The sequence below is a fragment of the Paroedura picta genome, chromosome 15, assembly GCF_049243985.1.
Source record: "Paroedura picta isolate Pp20150507F chromosome 15, Ppicta_v3.0, whole genome shotgun sequence".
NCBI classification, from domain to species: Eukaryota; Metazoa; Chordata; class Lepidosauria; order Squamata; family Gekkonidae; genus Paroedura; species Paroedura picta.
Window position 1 is genome coordinate 17,037,409 of NC_135383.1, and position 17,957 is coordinate 17,055,365.

Here is a 17,957-nt window from a genome sequence, read left to right on the forward strand (position 1 = left end):
AACCCCAGTTAGTCAAGGCGGCATTCCCCCACCCAACTTCCACCTCAGTTTACGTCCAGGACGCAGCGACGGTGGCAGCATTGCGCCACCGAACTTCCACCTCAGTTTACGCCCGGGACGCAGCGACGGTGGCAGCATTGCGCCACCGAACTTCCACCTCAGTTTACGCCCGGGACGCAGAGACGGTGGCAGCATTCCGCCACCGAACTTCCACCTCAGTTTACGCACGGGACGCAGAGACGGTGGCAGCATTCCGCCACCGAACTTCCACCTCAGTTTACGCACGGGACGCAGCGACGGTGGCAGCATTGCGCCACCGAACTTCCACCTCAGTTTACGCCCTGGATGCAGAGACGGTGGCAGCATTCCGCCACCGAACTTCCACCTCAGTTTACGCCCGGGACGCAGAGACGGTGGCAGCATTCCGCCACCCAACTTCCACCTCAGTTTACGCCCGGGACGCAGAGACGGTGGCAGCATTCCGCCACCGAACTTCCACCTCAGTTTACGCACGGGACGCAGAGACGGTGGCAGCATTCCGCCACCGAACTTCCACCTCAGTTTACGCCCGGGACGCAGAGACGGTGGCAGCATTGCGCCACCGAACTTCCATCTCAGTTTACGCCCAGGACGCAGCGACGGTGGCAGCTCTTGCCGACCCAAGGCCTGTCCCTTCTGCTCCTGCACGCGTGAACCCTTCTTCTCAGCGGGCCTAATGAAGCCCCAAGGGAACGGGGGAAACAGGTATTGTCGAAATGTCGGCCAAATGCCATGTCTATTGATTTGACATTTGCTGTGATGTGTTTCAGCACCGAGATGGCTGGCTGGCTGCATCCCTCGAACGAGACGCCTGTATTTCTAAGTGCTTATTAAAATGCAGGCCAGGCCGCTGTTGTCGGCGCATGTGGAGGGGCAGCAGCCTCCCCGTCTCTCCTCTCTCCCTCTTGGACCACCCTCCTCCGGCAGGGACTGCTGCAAAGGCTCTTCTCTTCTCTGGCTGGAGGAATAGGAGTTTTTAATTCAGAAATGTTGACATTGGCTGGGTTTTGACATATATATATGTATGTGTGTGTGTGTGTGTGTATGTGTGTGTGTGTGTATATATATATATGTATATATATATATATATATATAGATAGATAGATATAGAGATAGATATAGATATAGATATAGATATAGATATAGATATAGATAGATATAGATATAGATATAGATAGATAGATAGATAGATAGATAGATAGATAGATAGATAGATAGATAGATAGATAGATAGATAGATAGATAGATAGATAGATAGATAGATAGATAGATAGATAGATAGATAGATATCCCAGCCAAAATGCTTCGGCAGGCTTGATATTTGCTACCTCCCAACTCCTTTCAAAACTCCCCACAAATTTCCAGCCTCTTTCTGCATCAGCAGACACCCAGCTCCTTTCAAGTCCTTGGTGTTTATGCCCCATTCATCTTTCCACTCATGGGGATTCATTACTTGTATACCCTGCCTTTGTGCCAAAACCAAGGTGACGTCCATGGGAAGGAGGTCAGCAGGCGGTCAGGCACGGACCTAGATCTCCAAAATGTTTAAACCCATAAAAGAATATCACACTCTCCTCACTTTTTGCAGAGAAGCCCCCAGCAGGATTTTCCAGTACCCAGGGGAGGAACGGGAAATATTTGCTGGCTGAGGATTCTGCCAATATGAATATTTGGCAGGACCGGAACCAGCCATAGCAGATGAGAGAATTCCCCCTTCCTCCCGTTGAAAACTGAAAAAACTGGTTTTATACAACTGTATATTTATTTGTTTGTTTGTTTCTTTGTTTATTTATTTATTTATTTATATGCCTCCGCACTTCGCATGGACTTGCGGTAGTTCACAACAATAAAACTGTGCATATCTCTATATTGACCTCTGATGACGATCGGCATGGTCCAAATGCGTTAGGTCAGAATGTGTTGGCATTTGTGGTGTACACACAGATGGTGTCTGTGTGCCCAGTAGATAGGATGTTCTTTTACGGTTTTCAAACGTCTTTGAGCTCTAATAATAAATAGCTTCAATTTTTCTGTATTTGGTTTCATCTCTGACCTTTGTGGTTCTCACCTGTTCTCCAGGTTGGCTCCCCCCCCCTTTGTGTTATTTATGGATTTAGATCTACAAAAGGATGGGAAGATGTGCCCCCCAACTATCTCCTCAGACCTTAGTTCCGGGGGTGACTCTGCCTGGGATGGTTAGTCCTTCAGTTCTCCCAATTTTGGGGGCCCACTGGCCTCTTGTTTCAAATGATTCAGCCTCTTGCCCCTTGTTGGGCTTCATCTTGTGAACTCGGAACATCCCAGCTCTCTCTTTTTCCTGTCCTTAATACTCAACTTGAATTGAACTGAAGCCTTTAATTTAACACCGTCAGTCCTCATTCCCATGTAAACCAAGGCCTGTAGCTCATCCCCCTTTCCCTGTGGAAACACAATCCTTAGCGGAGTGGAGGCGAAGTTATCGGATTGTTTTGTTTTTGGCTGATCTGTGCAGCTGACTGTGAATGCAGGAAGCTGAGGGCTCAAACGCACCCTGGCCATGTGTCTCGTTCTGTCCATAGAATTCAGCCTCAATTTGCCTTGGAGCCATGTAGGGAGGAAAGAGGTTTGATCCTTCCACTTGATTACGCAATTCGAAACTGGTTCCCTTGCTCTGCTATTGGGATTTCACAGGCTGAACGATTTTCACTGAGAGCCCAAACAGAGCGATGCCTTTTTAGGCCCGCTGACCACAGTGGATTTGGCAGAGTGTAGCTCAGTTCGGGATTCTACTGCAGATTTCCCCTTCCTTTTTCGCCTTGGTCTGAGGCAAAGGGAAACGGCGCAAGCCAGCATTTTGTTGACGCGACAAAATCTCTCATCTATTGGAGCGCCAAGAAAGTGCAGCTGCTGAACAAACTAGGGTTGTGAAGTTTTCAGAGACATGGTGGAATAGAAACCGCAAATTAAACAAACAGACAAATGAGAGAGAGAGAGAGAGAGAGAGAGAGAGAGAGAGAGAGAGAGAGAGAGAGACAGACAGAGACAGAGACAGAGACAGAGACAGAGACAGAGACAGAGACAGAGACAGAGACAGAGACAGAGAAACCCCTGAGGGCAGAACAGCAGTTAATAAACATTTGTTTGACGTCCCCATTTCACACTTACCACCAAACCTTGGTTTGTTAGACAGCCAGCCTTCAGAAACCCTAGTTGAATCAAACTGTAGTTTAGAATCTGAGGTTTATCATAAGGTTTGCATGTGACCCTATAGTAGTTTTGTTCTCCCAAGCCAGTGTAGGTTGTGCTATGGGTAATAGTCAGCAGCCTGCCACCCTCCTCTGTGGTCCCTATCCGTTGGTCACTCACCCGGATCTCCACGCCATAACCAGGGTACACGGAAATTGTGTAGATGCATTCAAGTGTGTTCCCCTCGTAGGGTAAGCCAGAAGGCAGTGGGGAGGCCAGTGAACCCTCAGGGCCAGTCAGGTTCCAGCTGCAGGGACCTAGCAAGAAAGAGAGAATATTTATTATCTGTTTAATTTATAGACCGCGCCCTCCCTGCAGAGCGGACTCAGGGCGGTCGACGACATAAAATTCAATTATACAAAGATTAAGATTGTAAAAGTATAAGTCATAAGAATGAGTCATATTAGAATGAAGGAGGAAGGTGGGCTTCATATCCTGACTCAGTGGCTGTTCCCCTAAGTCAGGGTGGCCAAACTGAGGCTTTCCAGACATCAATGGACTACAGTTCCCATGAGACCCTGCTGGCGATAGAAAATGTCGAATTCATGGGAGGAAAAGTGAATATTGGTCCCAAACACTGGAAGGAATAAAGAAGCTATAAGGAGGACAATTATAGTGTGACCACAAAGACAGGGGCCCCCAGGTTCAAGGAAGAGCTTGCTTTTGCTAAGATGCAAATGGGCCACAGCTGTCCTATAGAAGAAGAAGAAGATTTGGTTCTTACATGCTGCTTTTCTCTACCCGAAGGAGTCTCAAAGTGGCTTACAGTCGCCTTCCCTTTCCTCTCTCCACCCTGTGAGGGAGGGGAGGCTGAAAGAGCCCTGATATTACTGAAGAAGAAGAAGAGTTAGTTCTTATATGCCACTTTTCTCTAACCGAAGGAGTCTCAAAGCGGCTTACAGACACTCTGTGAGGGTGGTGAGGCTGAGAGAGCCCTGATATTCCTGCTCAATCAGAACAGCTTTATTAGTGCTGTGACTGACCCAAGGTCACCCAGCTGGCTGCATGTGGAGGAGGAGCGGGGAATCAAACCCAGCATACCAGATTAGAAGTCTGCACTCGTGCTAACCACTGCACCAAGCTGGCTCTCTAGGGTGCTGTCCAGGGGGAAAATCCCTCTGTGCAAATCGAAAAGGCTGGGAACTCTGCCAGGCCACAGCTCCACTCCTTTCAAAGAGACTGCCAGGTTATTCTCTGTGTCAGCTCGTTAGGACAAGGGGAAAAAAAATCTCTGGTGGGTTTTAATAGCTGGTTTTGCCTTGGCCCCCACCAGTTTTTAGCCGTCTGTCTGGTTCTCTAGACAGCGTCACGGAGAATTAAATGACAAACCTTTCCAGACCGGAGCCAGGGAGGTCAAAGCCAAGGACATAGTGGGAGGCGTGACACCTTGCACACGGACAGGTCAGCTGGGTGGGGGGATTTCTGGAAATTTTGCAGGTGGAGTCAGGGAGGGTCTCAGCAGACTCCAACCTGCAAGGCAGCCATCTCTTCCAGGGGACTGCCGGGTTGCCAGTTCTGGGTTAGGAATAGCTGGGGACTTTGGGGGTGGAGCCAAGTGGGCGGGATTTGGGGCGGGAAGGGACCTTAGTGGAGCATAATGCCATGGACTCCACCCTCCCTAGGAACTAGTCACTGTTGCCTGGAGATCACTGTTGCCTGTCCATTTGGGGAGCTCTCCAGGCTCTGCCTAGAGCAGGCTCTCTCAACCAGGGTTTCCCCAATGGGAAGGAGTTAATTAATCTTTTCTGCTTACTATTTCTGGTAAGGCCTTGGAGGAGGAGCGTGTCTCAAGGCTTAAGTGCCACTCAGCGCTTAACAGCCACTCAGGGTGGCTGTCCCGCCCGACTGCCTCCTCCTCCAACCGGCTTGCCTGTCTGTCCAGTGGCCAGCCAATCGCCTTTCGTTCCCCACCCCTGACCACCCCTACTCCTTCCACTTCCCTCTGAGGCTTGGAGGCTGCAAATCTCTGCTGTGTGAGAGCTGCCCCTGCTGGTGAGTTCCATAACAGCTGCCTGCAGCCTTTCCAGGTCCCGGGGGTAGGGGTAGGCCATCTGCAGAGTTCTTCCACTCCACCCCCCTAATCTAGCACCCGTTGAATTCCTGAATGCAACAGGCTTGGCCCCTGGTTTTTAATATGTTTTCTTAACTTGTTAAACATTTATCTGGTAATATGAGGTCATCCTGCAGCCCACTCCTCAAAAGGCCATTGATGGGGCTGGAGGGGGTGGGAAGGGGAGGGACCGCAAGTAGGGATGTACACAGCTCTACTTCCTAGCCATATTCTGCATGGTCACGCTCCTGGGGTTTCTCCAAGCCTGAACGCTGTTTCAGGGGTTTCTCAATGGCGAAAAGGCTGAGAGAGGCTGGCCTAGAGATTAGCAGCCCTCCATACAAAGCTTGGATCAACTTTGCTCACCAGCACATAACCTCCTTCTGCTAGACCTTAAAACAGCTTCCGGTTCAAACCAGCCTTGCCTCATTGCTCAGTGTGCAAAACGCCGGAGCTGAGTCATCTTGCCAGATGTTTGGACAAAGTTCTGGCAGGATGGTTTAGGATCAGCTTAGGGATGCAGGCCCCAGATAGAACCTAGGGACCCTCCGGAATTGCAGCTCATCTTCAAGCAACAGAGATCGGTGCCCCCAGAGAAAATGGGTGCTGTGGAGGGTGGGCTTCATAGCATTCTACACCTTAGAGGTCCCTCCCCACCCCAAATCCCGCCCACTCTTGGCTCCGCCCCCAAAGTCCCCATGGATTTTCCAACCCAGAGCTGGCAACCCCAATTTAGCTGAGCCACCATTTCCCTTCCGTTTCTTGGACTGCTCAGATTCAGGTGTGTTCCTGCCCCCTACACACACAACTACCTGCCCCTGCTGCTGGCACACTTGTGATCCCTGTGGCTGTGGTGGTGAGGGTGGTTGCTGCCACCTCTTCCTTGGCATCAGACACCACGCTGGGGACGCCACCTTTGGGCTTCGCTGGGGGCGTGGCAGTGGAGGGGCGGCTGCTGTCGGCAGAGCCTGTAGATGCAGTGGCTGAGTTTGAGTGGGGAATTCCCGTCTGGGGAAAGGACAGCACAGGAGTGAAAGAAGGGCGCACGAGCTCAGAGCGGGGGGAAGGTTTGGCCTGGGGGGCATCCCGACCTGGCTCAGCTTGAGGCCCCACAGCTGTGATGGGCCGGTCATGTGGCAAGGCCCCTTCGGCCACCTCCGGGGGGCTCTTGGGATCCCTGCCTGGTCCTGCTGTGCCCACCAGGGCCGGGAGAGTCACCATCGTCACCGGGGACTCAGCGGTGGGATCTGAGAGGCCTGGGCCGGCCCTGTTGCTTGCGGGGCCGAGTGCGAAGTCAGCGTCAGGCAGGACGGGCCCGGGGCCAGGCAGCCCGGCAGCCATGAAGGGAATCTGCTGAAGGTAGTCTTTTGCCTCGTGAAGGAAATCCTCCAGCAGCGGGTGGTGGTTCAGCAGTTTCAAGGTGGGGGCCGTGGTGATGAAGTGGGCCTCGTGTTCCAGCTCATCGGGGGTGGGGGGCACCGTCTGTTCCCCATCATCTTCAGAGTTTCCTGGTCTCTCGGATTCCTGAGGGGAGAGGCCTGGAACAAAGAAAGACAGACTTATGTTGGTGATGGCAGGAAGAGACTGGCAAGGTCAGCAGCTCATGAGGCACGGAGCAGTCGTGGCTCGGTGGCAGAGCCTCTGGATGGCACACAGAAGGCCCCCGGTTCAATTCCTGGCATCACTTGTTGTATGGGCCAGGAAGCAGCAGATGGAAAAGAACCTCAGCCGGAAGAAGAAGAGTTGGTTTTTATATGCTGCTTTTCTCTATCCGAAGGAGTCTCAAAGTGGCTTCCAATTCCCTTCCCTTTCCTCTACCCACAACAGACCCCCTGTGAGGTGGGTGAGGCTAAGAGAGCCCTGATATTACTGCTCGGTCAAAACAGCTTTATCAGTTCTGTGGCCAACCCAAGGTCACCCAGCAGGTTGCATGTGGGGGAGTGGGGAATCAAACCTGGCTCACCAAAGTTGAAGTCCATGCTCCTAACCACTACACCAAGCTGGCTCTCCCTGGAGCGTGGTTGGCTGCAAGTAGATGCCCCTGATCTTAATGAACCAGGACTCCGCTATGGGAGGTATTCAGCTCCAGAGAAACCAGGGAGCAGACCAACCATGGGCATTTCACTCTCCTGGCTCAAAGACCTCTATTTAAGCAGACCAGAGCCTTTTAAAAGGCCATCAAAGCTGAAAGGCATCACCAAATCTTGAGCGTGGCAAGTAACCAATTTGGGGAGGATCTCTGACAAAATTGGCCGTGCTCGGCTTCACCCTTTAACACCCGATTTTAGTACAATGCAGTTTTTGTTCCGGTCGGGGAGCTCAAGAATAGGACGTCAGAATCCGCTTAACCAATTTCTAATCTTCTCATTTATCAGACAAAAAGGGAAAGAGTGAGGGGAAAACAACACAGGAGTCAAACAGGTTTCAAGGAGGGCAGGATTTGCACACACGCACGTGTGCGCACGCACATCAAGCCCAGATGCTGGCAGTACCACAAAGCATCCTTCCGCCGACGCTGGAGCTCAATAAGCAATTAAGCGGTGATTTCTTTGAGCCCTGCTCCGCAGCCATCATTCGGAGAAACGGCCAGGCCTCTCGACAGGCTCGTTCCCCGCGGCTGAAACTTTCGAACAGGGACATGTTTTAAGTAATCAAAAGAAGGTGCTTACAAAGACAAACGTCCAGAGACGGCTTACAGGTCACTCTTAAGGGACTCCCGAAGGAGACAAACAGCTCTTTGGCCTGCTGCTGCTTAAGCCAAAATATGGGCTGGAACTTGGTGGAAAGGGAGCTGGTCTGAACAGAGTACATGGGGATTTGTAGCAGCCCAAGCCCCGGGCTGCTCTGAAGCAGGAGAGAGGCTGCATTTGCAAGCTTGGTTGGTCTGCTTCCAGGATCCTCCGAAGGCAATTTCATTTTCCTTGACCTCAGAAGCTAGGCAGGGTTGGCTAGGGTTAGTCTTTGAATCGGAAACCTCCAAGGAGGTCCAGGTGTGCTTCACAGAGGGAGGCCATGGCAAACAACCTCTGTAAATCTCTTGCCATGAAAGCCCCATTAAGTTGGCTGTGAGCCAGCTTGGCATTATTGGTTAATAATCTGGAGGTCTCGGTTTGATTCCCCATCTTCCTCCAAATGCAGGCGGCTGGGCGACCTTGAGCTAGTCACAGTCCTGACAGCTCCCTCAGCCCCACTGACCTCAGGGTGTCTGTTGTGGGGAGAGGAAGTAAAGGTGATTGTAGGTCTCTTTGAGACACCTTTGGGTAATGAAAAACGAGGCATAAAAACCACCTTCATTTCTTCTTATATGTGTACTTTGCGGAAATCAATTCATACCACTGCCTCTGGCAAGCCAGTGTAGTAAGAGTGGCAGACTCTAATCTGGAGAACTGGGTTTGATTCCCCCCTCCTCCTCCACATGCAGCCAGCTGGGTGACCTTGGGCCGGTCACAGTTCTCGCAGAGCTGCTCTCGCAGAGCAAATCTATCTGAACTCTCTCAGCCCCACCAGCCTCCCAGGGTGCCTGTTATAGGGAGAGGAAGGGAATGGTGTTAGTAAGCATCTTTGAGACTTCTTTGGGTAGTCAAAAGCAGGCTGTAAAAAGCCGGTTCTTCTTACCTTGCACCACATTTTTCCAGTTAAAATCAACACCACCATTAATTGCATAACAAGGGCATCAAAAACTGAGTCCAATAGCACCTTTAAGACCAACAAAGATTTATTCAGGGCTTTTGAGTGCATGCACTCTTCCTCAGACTAAAAGCTCACGCCTTGAATAAATCTTTGTTGGTCTTGAAGGTGCTATTGGAGTCAATTTTTGTTGTGCTCCTTCAGACCAACACGGCTACCCACTGGAATCTAACAGCATCAAAAAAAAACAAAAACAAAGAATAATCAAGGATAAGGCAGATTGATACTGATGCCTCTGGCAACTCAGAGGGTTTTTTTTGGGGGGGGGAGGGGGGCATGAATATGTTCTGACTGGGTAATCCCCGCGGCACCAAAAACACGGTGTGCGTGTGTGTGTGTGTATGTGTGTGTGTGGGGGAAATGGACCCTTAGGAAGCTGATGGGAGGTTTGCATGGAATTCTACAGAGGGAGGTGCTGGGCCTTGGGCCTATCTCAGGGGCTGCCATCTGCTTGAGAAGAAAGGCTGGCTCCTTAAATCTATAAAGAAGATGGTTCATTTGCACGATTGCCTGGAGACCCATCTCAGCCAGATTTTAGGCCTCGCTTAGAAGTGAGATGACCTGAGTTGCCCTGTTGTTCATTCAAACCTGGCAGGGGACAGGCATTCCTATGGATGTGGCATGATCCATCAGTGGCCTTGGGCACTCACAGGGATGCCAGTCCCCAGGTGGGGCCTGGGGATCCCCCAGAATAACAGTTCTTCTCCAGGTGAAAGAGATCCGTTCCCCTGGGAAAAAAAGGGCTGCTTCGGAGGGGGGAATCTGTAGCATTATTCTCCATTGAGGTTCCTCTCCTCCCCAAATCCCGCCCACTCCTGGCTCCACCTCCAAAGTCTCCAGGGATTCCTTAACCCAGAGCTGTCCATCTGCTGAAATTTGGCATTTGAGGAGTATTTAGGTGGCTTCTGACTCTGTCCCAAAGACTAGTTTGAGTTCAGCCTTGGGTCCCTTTTGTTACCCTTCCATGTTTCCCATGAGGATGCTGAAAGTTGGGTTCCAGAGCTTTGGAGTTGAACTTTCTCAGTATTGCGTATTGTGCTATGTGCAAACAATCAGCGGGTGTATTAAACCCACTCTGATCTATGGGCTACCTGGCTCCCCCACCTTTCCCAATGCAAGATGCCCTTCTTTGGGAATGTAGAAAGATCACGGATAACGGAGAGCTGCCTTACCTGGGCCTGGCCAGACTAGAGTCCCGACACCTGACCATAAGATCTTCACAAATCCTGCAATCACACAATTGTGATCTAGGGAATGCATGGCTGTGAGCACGGATGCAATCAGTTCCACCTGATAGCCATAACCTGATAAGCACCAACACGAACTATTTCCCACCTGTCCCAGGAACGTGAGCATCATGCTTTCCAGGGAGATGTGATAGAGCTCTGGGGACTCTTCCCAGCTGAGATTGAGTGGATTGAAAACTTAGATAGTAGTATTTTGGGGAGATTGCCAGATCTGTCTGCAGGACTGCTGTGCTTACTGGGCGACGTATTTTAGATTATTATATGCTTCCTGTGTGTATCTCTGTGTGTATAATAATAGTTCTGCAGATGACACTGAGCTCTCTAGAGTATATTTCATTATCTAAGCCTCCAGACTCATCTGTCTCTGCTCTGGGGCTAAGGCTGAATGGCAGCCTTGCGGTTTGAAAGGAAAGTCTGCAAGGGGGTCGAAAGCATCTTTCTAGCCAAGCATCCAGGGCCTGCTCTCTCCTTTCCTAGAATCTGGCCCTTCGGTAACCTCACACTGGACTGCAGTATCACTCGCTGCTTTGGGCTGCCCTTGGAGACTGCCAGAGATGGGTTTGGAATGCTGTAGCCAGACCATAGTCAGGGGCTAGCCAGCAGCACGAACCCATCTTGCTTATTCTAAAACAGCCTGGTGGGGTGGTTAAGAGCGGACGCCTCTAATCCAGAGAACAGGGTTCGATTTCCCACATGCAGCCAGCTGGGGGACCTGGGCCAATCCCATTTCTCCCAGAGCTCTCACAGTTCTCTCTGAGCTCTCTCAGCCTCACTTACCTTGCAGGGTGTCTGTTGCAGGGAGGGGAGGGGAAGGCGATGGTCAGCCGCTTTGAGACTCCTTTGGGTAGTAAAAAGCAGGGTACACTCCCCCCCAGTTCTTCTCAATATGGGAAGTCAGTTTGCATCCCCATTCAGTTAGGGGTGCCAGGTTGGGGTTGGGAAATTCCTGGAGGTTTAGGGGTGGAGCCTGGGGAGGGCGGGGTTTGGAGAGGGGAGGGACAAGGGGGGGAGGTCCAGCATCCCAAGCAGTGAGCCTTCCTCCACTTTTTCACTGCTAAGAAACCCCTGAAACATTCTTCAGACTTCGAGAAACCCCAGAAGTGGCGTGATTACGCAGAATATGTTTGGGAAGCAGAGCTGGGTACATATCCGGCCCCTTCCCACTCCCTCCACACCCATCTTTGGCCATTGGGGGTGGGTGGGGAGGTCGACATGACCTTCCCAATATCACCCAATATCACCCAATAAAAGTTTTAACTAACTATATATATTTTGTGAACCCATTGGTGAAACCCTTCCAGGGCTGTCAAGAAACCCCAAAGTTTCAGGAAACCCTAGTTGTGAAAACCTGCTCCAGGGGAACTGATCTTGCAAAACTGGAGACCGGGAGACCATTCCGGGAGATCTCCAGCCGCCCCCTGGAGACAGGCAAGACTACTTTCCATGCACACTTGGCTGCAGGACGCGCCCGCCCGCCCGACGATCAAGCCCTAAAGAAACACGGGAGGGAGAGCGCGGCCTCGGAAGACGGGGCAGGCTTTGCCAGCATAGAGGGGGGTCGGCAACCGCCGGGGATGAGGGGGGCTTCCAGGGGGAGGCAGCGACGGGGCCGCGGGTTATCGGCGCTGCGCAGGCGGCGCCTGGTGTCGAGGCTCGTCCCCTGGTGCCGCTCCCGTTCATCCCGCCGCATTATCTCCTAACTAAGCTATGCACACAGAGCCATTTAGAGTTGTTAGCCTAAATGGAAGAGTGCTTTCATTAGCCCTTAATGAGCCATCCAAAATGCCTCCCCGGTGGGTTGGCCGCCTGCCTCGGGCGGCGGAGGCTGGAGGGAGGGGGTCGCACCGGGGGTGGGGGGGGGAAGGCCACCCGGCTCCCCGGGCCCTGCCGAGGCTGACCCATGAGCTGGAGGGAGGTAGAACAAAGGCAGGAAGCAGGAGGCAGGAGAGCTCCCTGCACACACACACACACACACACCCACTTCCAAGAATTTACCTTTGCAGACCCTCCCTCCTTTTAGTAGGGTCTTAGGGTTGCCAGGTTCCCTCTGGCCACTGGATAGGGAGGGGAGGGGAGGGTTGCTAGATCCAGGTTGGGAACTCCTGGAGATTTGGGGATGGGGCAGGGACCTCAGTGGGGGGCGGTGCCAGAGACCACCCTCCGAAGCAGCCACTTTCTCCAGGGATCTCAGTAGCCTGCACTGATCTCCGTAGTCTGGAGATGAGCTGTCATTCCAGGGGATCCCCAGGTCCCACCTGGAGGTTGGCACCCCTTGTCTGTCCAGCTGACCAGGAAGTAGCACAGGAAAGGTGGTGGAAAGGCCTGCCTTCCTTTCAGGGTGCACCACAGGGGTCACGTCTGGGACGGTTTCCGAATGTGGCGAACGCTCCCTGCAAGCAGAAAGCCAGTTCAGCATACAAAAAGCAAGGGGGATCACTCTCTTCCTGGCTCTGCTGTTTTTCTGTTTTCTGGGGGGGTGCTTATTATTGATCAGGAGCAATATTCGAAGCGGTCGCCTTCCACCAGATGTTTCAAAGAACAGAGACGTCTTCCTACAACCGGGGAGCTGCCCTCTGTTCTCCCTTTGTTCTCTCCCTTCTTGCACATGGCCTTCCATAGGGACACATCTCTGCAGCTCTCTCCTGTAGAGACAATGCCCTCCTACTCCCACACACAGGATGTGGCACAAGCTGGCCATTTGCAACACAGAAAAGACTCTTTGGATTATGCTTTTTCCTTCTTTTCTTCACTGCAACCTGAGTGTGAACTGGATTGGCTTATATAAATGTATGTTTACTTTTTCTGCCAATATACTTCTTGGGGGTTTCCTTGACTGCCCTCTGTCTTACACTTCTGTGCTACATGAACCAAAAATCCCTATAGCATACACAGACCAACAACTTTAGGCCCTGTTCAACGTATGCTTTTTTTGTCTACTTTTTGCATCAGGAAGCAAGTAGTACACGCACTAAGAAACGAATTGGGAACGCCAGCCATGGAACTGGAGAATCTTCAAAAACAACCAGCCCTTTATGTGGTGGACTTGCCAGAAAGAGAGGAAATGTTGGATTATGATCCTTGATGAAAGGCGAAAGACTTTGAAAGTTAAATTTGTGTTGGATCGGAAACGTAGGTTATAAAATACGGTACCAAATGTAGAATGCGCTTGTGAAATACCTTCTGCATCAAGATAGGAGGGGGAGAACGACTACCAGGCATAACGAGTTGGGTTAAAAAAAATTGACGGAATACAGGAGAATGACGAAACCTGGCACATTTGACCTACGACAAATCAACACTGCAATTCAGAAGAAAATGGAGCCTGGTATTAGACGATATGGAAGAGCAGGAATTGAGGAATAATCGATCTTTAGGCTGTATACGCTAACTGGGAAAATGGCAAATTCGGGGAGGGGGGAGGAGGAAAAGCAGTCTGTGGCATGAAGTGATGCAAAAGAGCAAGACATGTATTGTCAAACGCTTACCCTTTCTCCAAATAGCAGTTCTACAGTGTGTAATACGCAGTATTTCTCTTGGTTTCCTTCTAAATAAGCCCCCCCCCCCTACAAAACAAACAGCCCTTGGAATCACTTGCCCATCCCTTGGAATGAGCCAGGGGGATTTGCTCCAAATTGCTCCTATAGCGGACCATGCCAATGCCACCCGCAGCTGCCTCTAGGGCTTCCCTCTCCTTGCCAGATTCCCGGGTGCCACGGACAGGCACGGGAGCAGATGGCCTAAAGCGGTGGCCACCAGGAGGCTCTGCGGCCCCTCGTGAGCACGGATCCCACCCCCGCGTGAAGGAGAACAGGGAGGAATCCACTCCTCGGTTGATGCTTAAAGAGGTTAACTTGCCCCCAGCACGGAGGGAATTATGTTTTAATAGAATCCATTTATTACCCCATAAAAGTTAATGAGTTTATACGGAAAGGCGCCAGCATTCCTTTTAAGGTCTTAATAGGGGATTAGCACAGCGGCCCAGACTCCATCGCTGGCTCGTTAACTGGAGTGGAGGGGGGTGGTCCTGCCAACTCCCTTTCCTGTACAAGACCCCCCCCCTCAGTTTTTGGAGACCAGGAAAGTGTGCAGAAAATACAAGTGAAAGACACTCACCCCCCTCCCCCAAGGATTCCCCTCTAGACTAGAAGCCCAGCACAGGCGCACCACCCTCATGGGGGATTGGGTTGAGGTTCCTTTCTGGCGGGGGGGGGGGAGCAGTTTGTACCAGCTTGGAGGCATTTGGGTTAGGGCTTTGGACACCTCCTTGCGATGCACGCTGGCATTCAAAACGGGCCCTGAGGCCAAGGCCTGCACATTTCCATGGGGGTGAATTGAACTCTGAAAGGAGATTGCTGAGACACACCAGAGTTCCCTCATCTGGCGCATTTCCTTTGTTTTTGTCCCACCTTTCTCCCCAACGGGGGGCCCAAAGCAGTTTGGATCATTCTCCTGTACTCCATTTTATCCTCACAACAACCCTGCAAAGAAGAAGAAGAAGGGGAGGAGGAGGAGGAGTTTGTTTTTATATGCTGCTTTTTTCCCAGTCCCCTTCCCCTTCCTCTGCCCACAACAGACACCCTGTGAGGCAGGTGAGGCTGAGAGAGCTCAGAGAGAACTGCTCTGTGAGAACAGCTTTATCAGTGCTGTGACGAGCCCAAGGTCACCCAGCTGGATGCATGTGGGGGAGCAGGGAATCAAGCCCAGCTCGCCAGAAATAAAACCCGCCAGTCTTCTCTACTTCACCCAGCTGACTCCCCAGGGAGGTAGGTCAGGCTAAAACTGTGTGACAGGCCCAAGGTCAGCTTCCATAGCAGAGTGGGGATTCAATCTTGGCTTTCCCAGATGCTAGTCGGACAGTTTAAGCACAGCCTCACCCTGGCTCTCTGCACATGTTAGAGGTAGAACTGCAACTTTCCTGACTCCCCCTATGGCCATGTCTTCAGAGAATGCTTCTCTCCCTGCTGGGAAAAGCCTCCTCTACAAACCTGGGTCCAAGGACATCGGGGGTTGTTTCTGGCCAATGGGGAACCTTCGGCCCCCACTCCCAATTCAGGATCCTTTCCTCCCCCTCCCCAACCTCTCCCCCCCGCCCTCCCTCTCCCGCCATCACTCACTGCTATAACTTTTCCCGCTGCTCCCTCGATAGCACCGATAATGAGATGGAACTACTGAATGGGTACTTGTGTGCTGGGAAAACGGGTAAATAAATTGAAATACTAATAACGGCCCCATCAGGAGAGAATGGCGCCGTGACCCAGATGCGCGCAGGAGCATTAGCAGCCGCAGCTCTAACGGCGCAGCACAAACAAACACGCCAAGCCTGCTGGCCGCAAGAAATGCAGGGCTTAAAAATAACAGCTCTCTTGTTGGACCAGATCCGGAGATCTGGACAGCCCAGGGGGGGGGAAGGAATTGGAGGGGGAGGCTATTAGCTGTTTTAATATATATTTTATTATAGTTTATAATGTGTGTATGTTTTTACTGCTGTGATCTGCCCTGAGCTATGTGGGGAGGGGCAGTAGACATGTTTGAATCATCATCGTCACAGCTTTGTCAGCCAGAGGTGGTCCTCCAGAGGTTCATGGACTACAATTCCCATGAGCCCCTGCCAGCAGTTCCAGGATGTGGACAAAATGGAGAGGATGGAGAGGAGGGTGATGAGGATGACCCGGGGCCTGGGGGCCAAGCCCTGTGAGGAAAGGCTGAGGGACTTGGGAATGTTCAGCCTGGAGAAGAGGAGATTGAGAGGGGACAAGATTGCTCTCTTTAAGGATCTGAAAGGTTGTCATTTAGAGGAGGGCAGGGAGAGGCTGCAGAGGATAGGGCTCACAGCCATGGGTTTAAACTATGTGTAGAACAGTACCAGTTGGATACCAAGAAAAAAAATGTCACAGTTCAGCAGTGGAATGGGCTGCCTAAGGAGGTGGTGAGCTCCCCTCTCTGTCAGTCTTCAAGCAGTAGCTGGACAGAGACTTCTCCTGGATGCTTGAGGCTGATTCTGCATTGGGCAGGGGGTTAGACTGGATGGTCTGTCTGGCCCTTTCAGCTGTATGATTCTATGATTCCTTCTCTGTGGGGGAGTTTTCTGGTTTCTTTCAAGCCCTCCCGAAGTCATTTCACACCCCTTTTATGTCTTTCGTGTGCAGCAACTAATAAAGCAGATTACAAAATGGGGTGTGGGGGGGGAGGATTCAGGCTTCAGAAGAGCCAATGAGCAATGCGACAGGATTGCACAACTAGAAAACAACTCAAACCAAACAAACAAGAAGCCGTTTGAAGGTCCGACATCCCAGAATGCAGAAAAAGGGTTGCAAAGGTAAGAAGGCAATGCGGGAAAAGCAAGGCGATACAAACGGTAAACGTTGCCAGAAACGACAATTGCTTAACAAAACGAACTCCAGGGCTACTTCCGTGATGTCAAAAGGATGCTGGGAATAGTGTTCATTGTAAAAAGGGAGATTTCACTGCAAAGGGAAAAACTGGCATGTTCATTTCCCCAAAGGGAGAAGTGGGGGGGGGTTGATGGTCAGATTCCAGAAGGACCAGGCTGGGATTTCCCCACCTGGCTGGTACTCCACCAGTTCAGGAAGTCTTCTGTTGGCCCACTGCTTTGGCTTCTGACCAGACAGTGCTGGGCTATGGGGAGGGGACCCCAGACAGGAGGAGGGGACCCTAGGGTCTGAAAGCTCTGCCCATGAGGCTGGGAGTTCAATCCCAGCAGCCGGCTCAAGGTTGACTCAGCCTTCCATCCTTCCGAGGTGGGTAAAAAGAGTACAAAGCTTGCTGGGGGGTAAAAGGGTAATGACTGGGGAAGGCGCTGGCAAACCACCCCGTATTGAGTCTGCCATGAAAACGCTGGAGGGTGTCACCCCAAGGGTCAGACATGACCCGGTGCTTGCACAGGGGATACCTTTACCCCTCCAATATTGAGATCTCTAACATCGAGATCATTGTTAGATCTATTGTATTGGTGCCACCCTCTTCTGAATATTATTCTTTCCACCAGGCTGAACTAAGATCAGAATTGTGACCACCGCTGCTATATGTTATATGTAACTTTTGCTGATGTTAATTGGGGTTTTTATGGGGATTTTATTGTCTTTTAACTATTTATGTTGTAAACCGCCCTGAGACCTATTGGGAGAAGGGCGGTCTAAAAATTAAATAATAATAATAATAATAATAATAATAATAATAATAATAATAATAATAATAATAATAATAATAATAATAATAATAATAATAATAATAATAATAATTTATTTTCATTTCCCACCACTCCTGGAACCGGCCTGTCAAGGGTTACAGACAGTCCAAAAATTAAAAACCCCAATAAAACCCCGTTAAAATATCGGAAAAGACATAAAAATTACAGCCTATAAAATAAAAATGGCGGTATATAAGAACAAAAGCATGGAACTTAATAGGGGAAATGGTGAGAGGAGAGCCATAACCCTGGCCATAGATGCCCCTGGCATACTGCTGCTTAGTAGCAGGAAGGGGGCCCCAATCAGACCTTCCACTCAGACCCCAGCCTCAACCATAAACCTGGCGGAAGAGCTCCGTCTTGCAGGCCCTACGGAATGCAGAATTCGGCCACCCACTTGGACCTAGCTGGAGAAGCGTGCGTGCACACAAGAGCACATACCCAGAATCAAACTTTGTTGATCTTTAAAGGTGTCCCTGGGCTCCAACTTGGCTCTGCTGCT

General features: G+C 51.0%; 1 protein-coding gene across 5 annotated transcripts in view; it reads right to left on the minus strand.

Annotated features, from left to right (window-relative positions):
- SEZ6 (seizure related 6 homolog) overlaps positions 1-17,957 on the minus strand; it is a 99,981-nt gene that overhangs the window by 33,793 nt on the left and 48,231 nt on the right. For 3 of the 5 annotated variants that reach the window (XM_077311769.1, XM_077311768.1, XM_077311766.1), the window contains exons 2-3: positions 6,124-6,852; positions 3,385-3,521 (exon numbers count right to left, since the gene is read on the minus strand). In XM_077311769.1, coding sequence (XP_077167884.1) covers positions 3,385-3,521; positions 6,124-6,852 — 866 coding nt within the window. The remainder of the gene's footprint in view (positions 1-3,384; positions 3,522-6,123; positions 6,853-17,957) is intronic. The other 2 variants (XM_077311767.1, XM_077311770.1) reach the window with 2 other exon arrangements.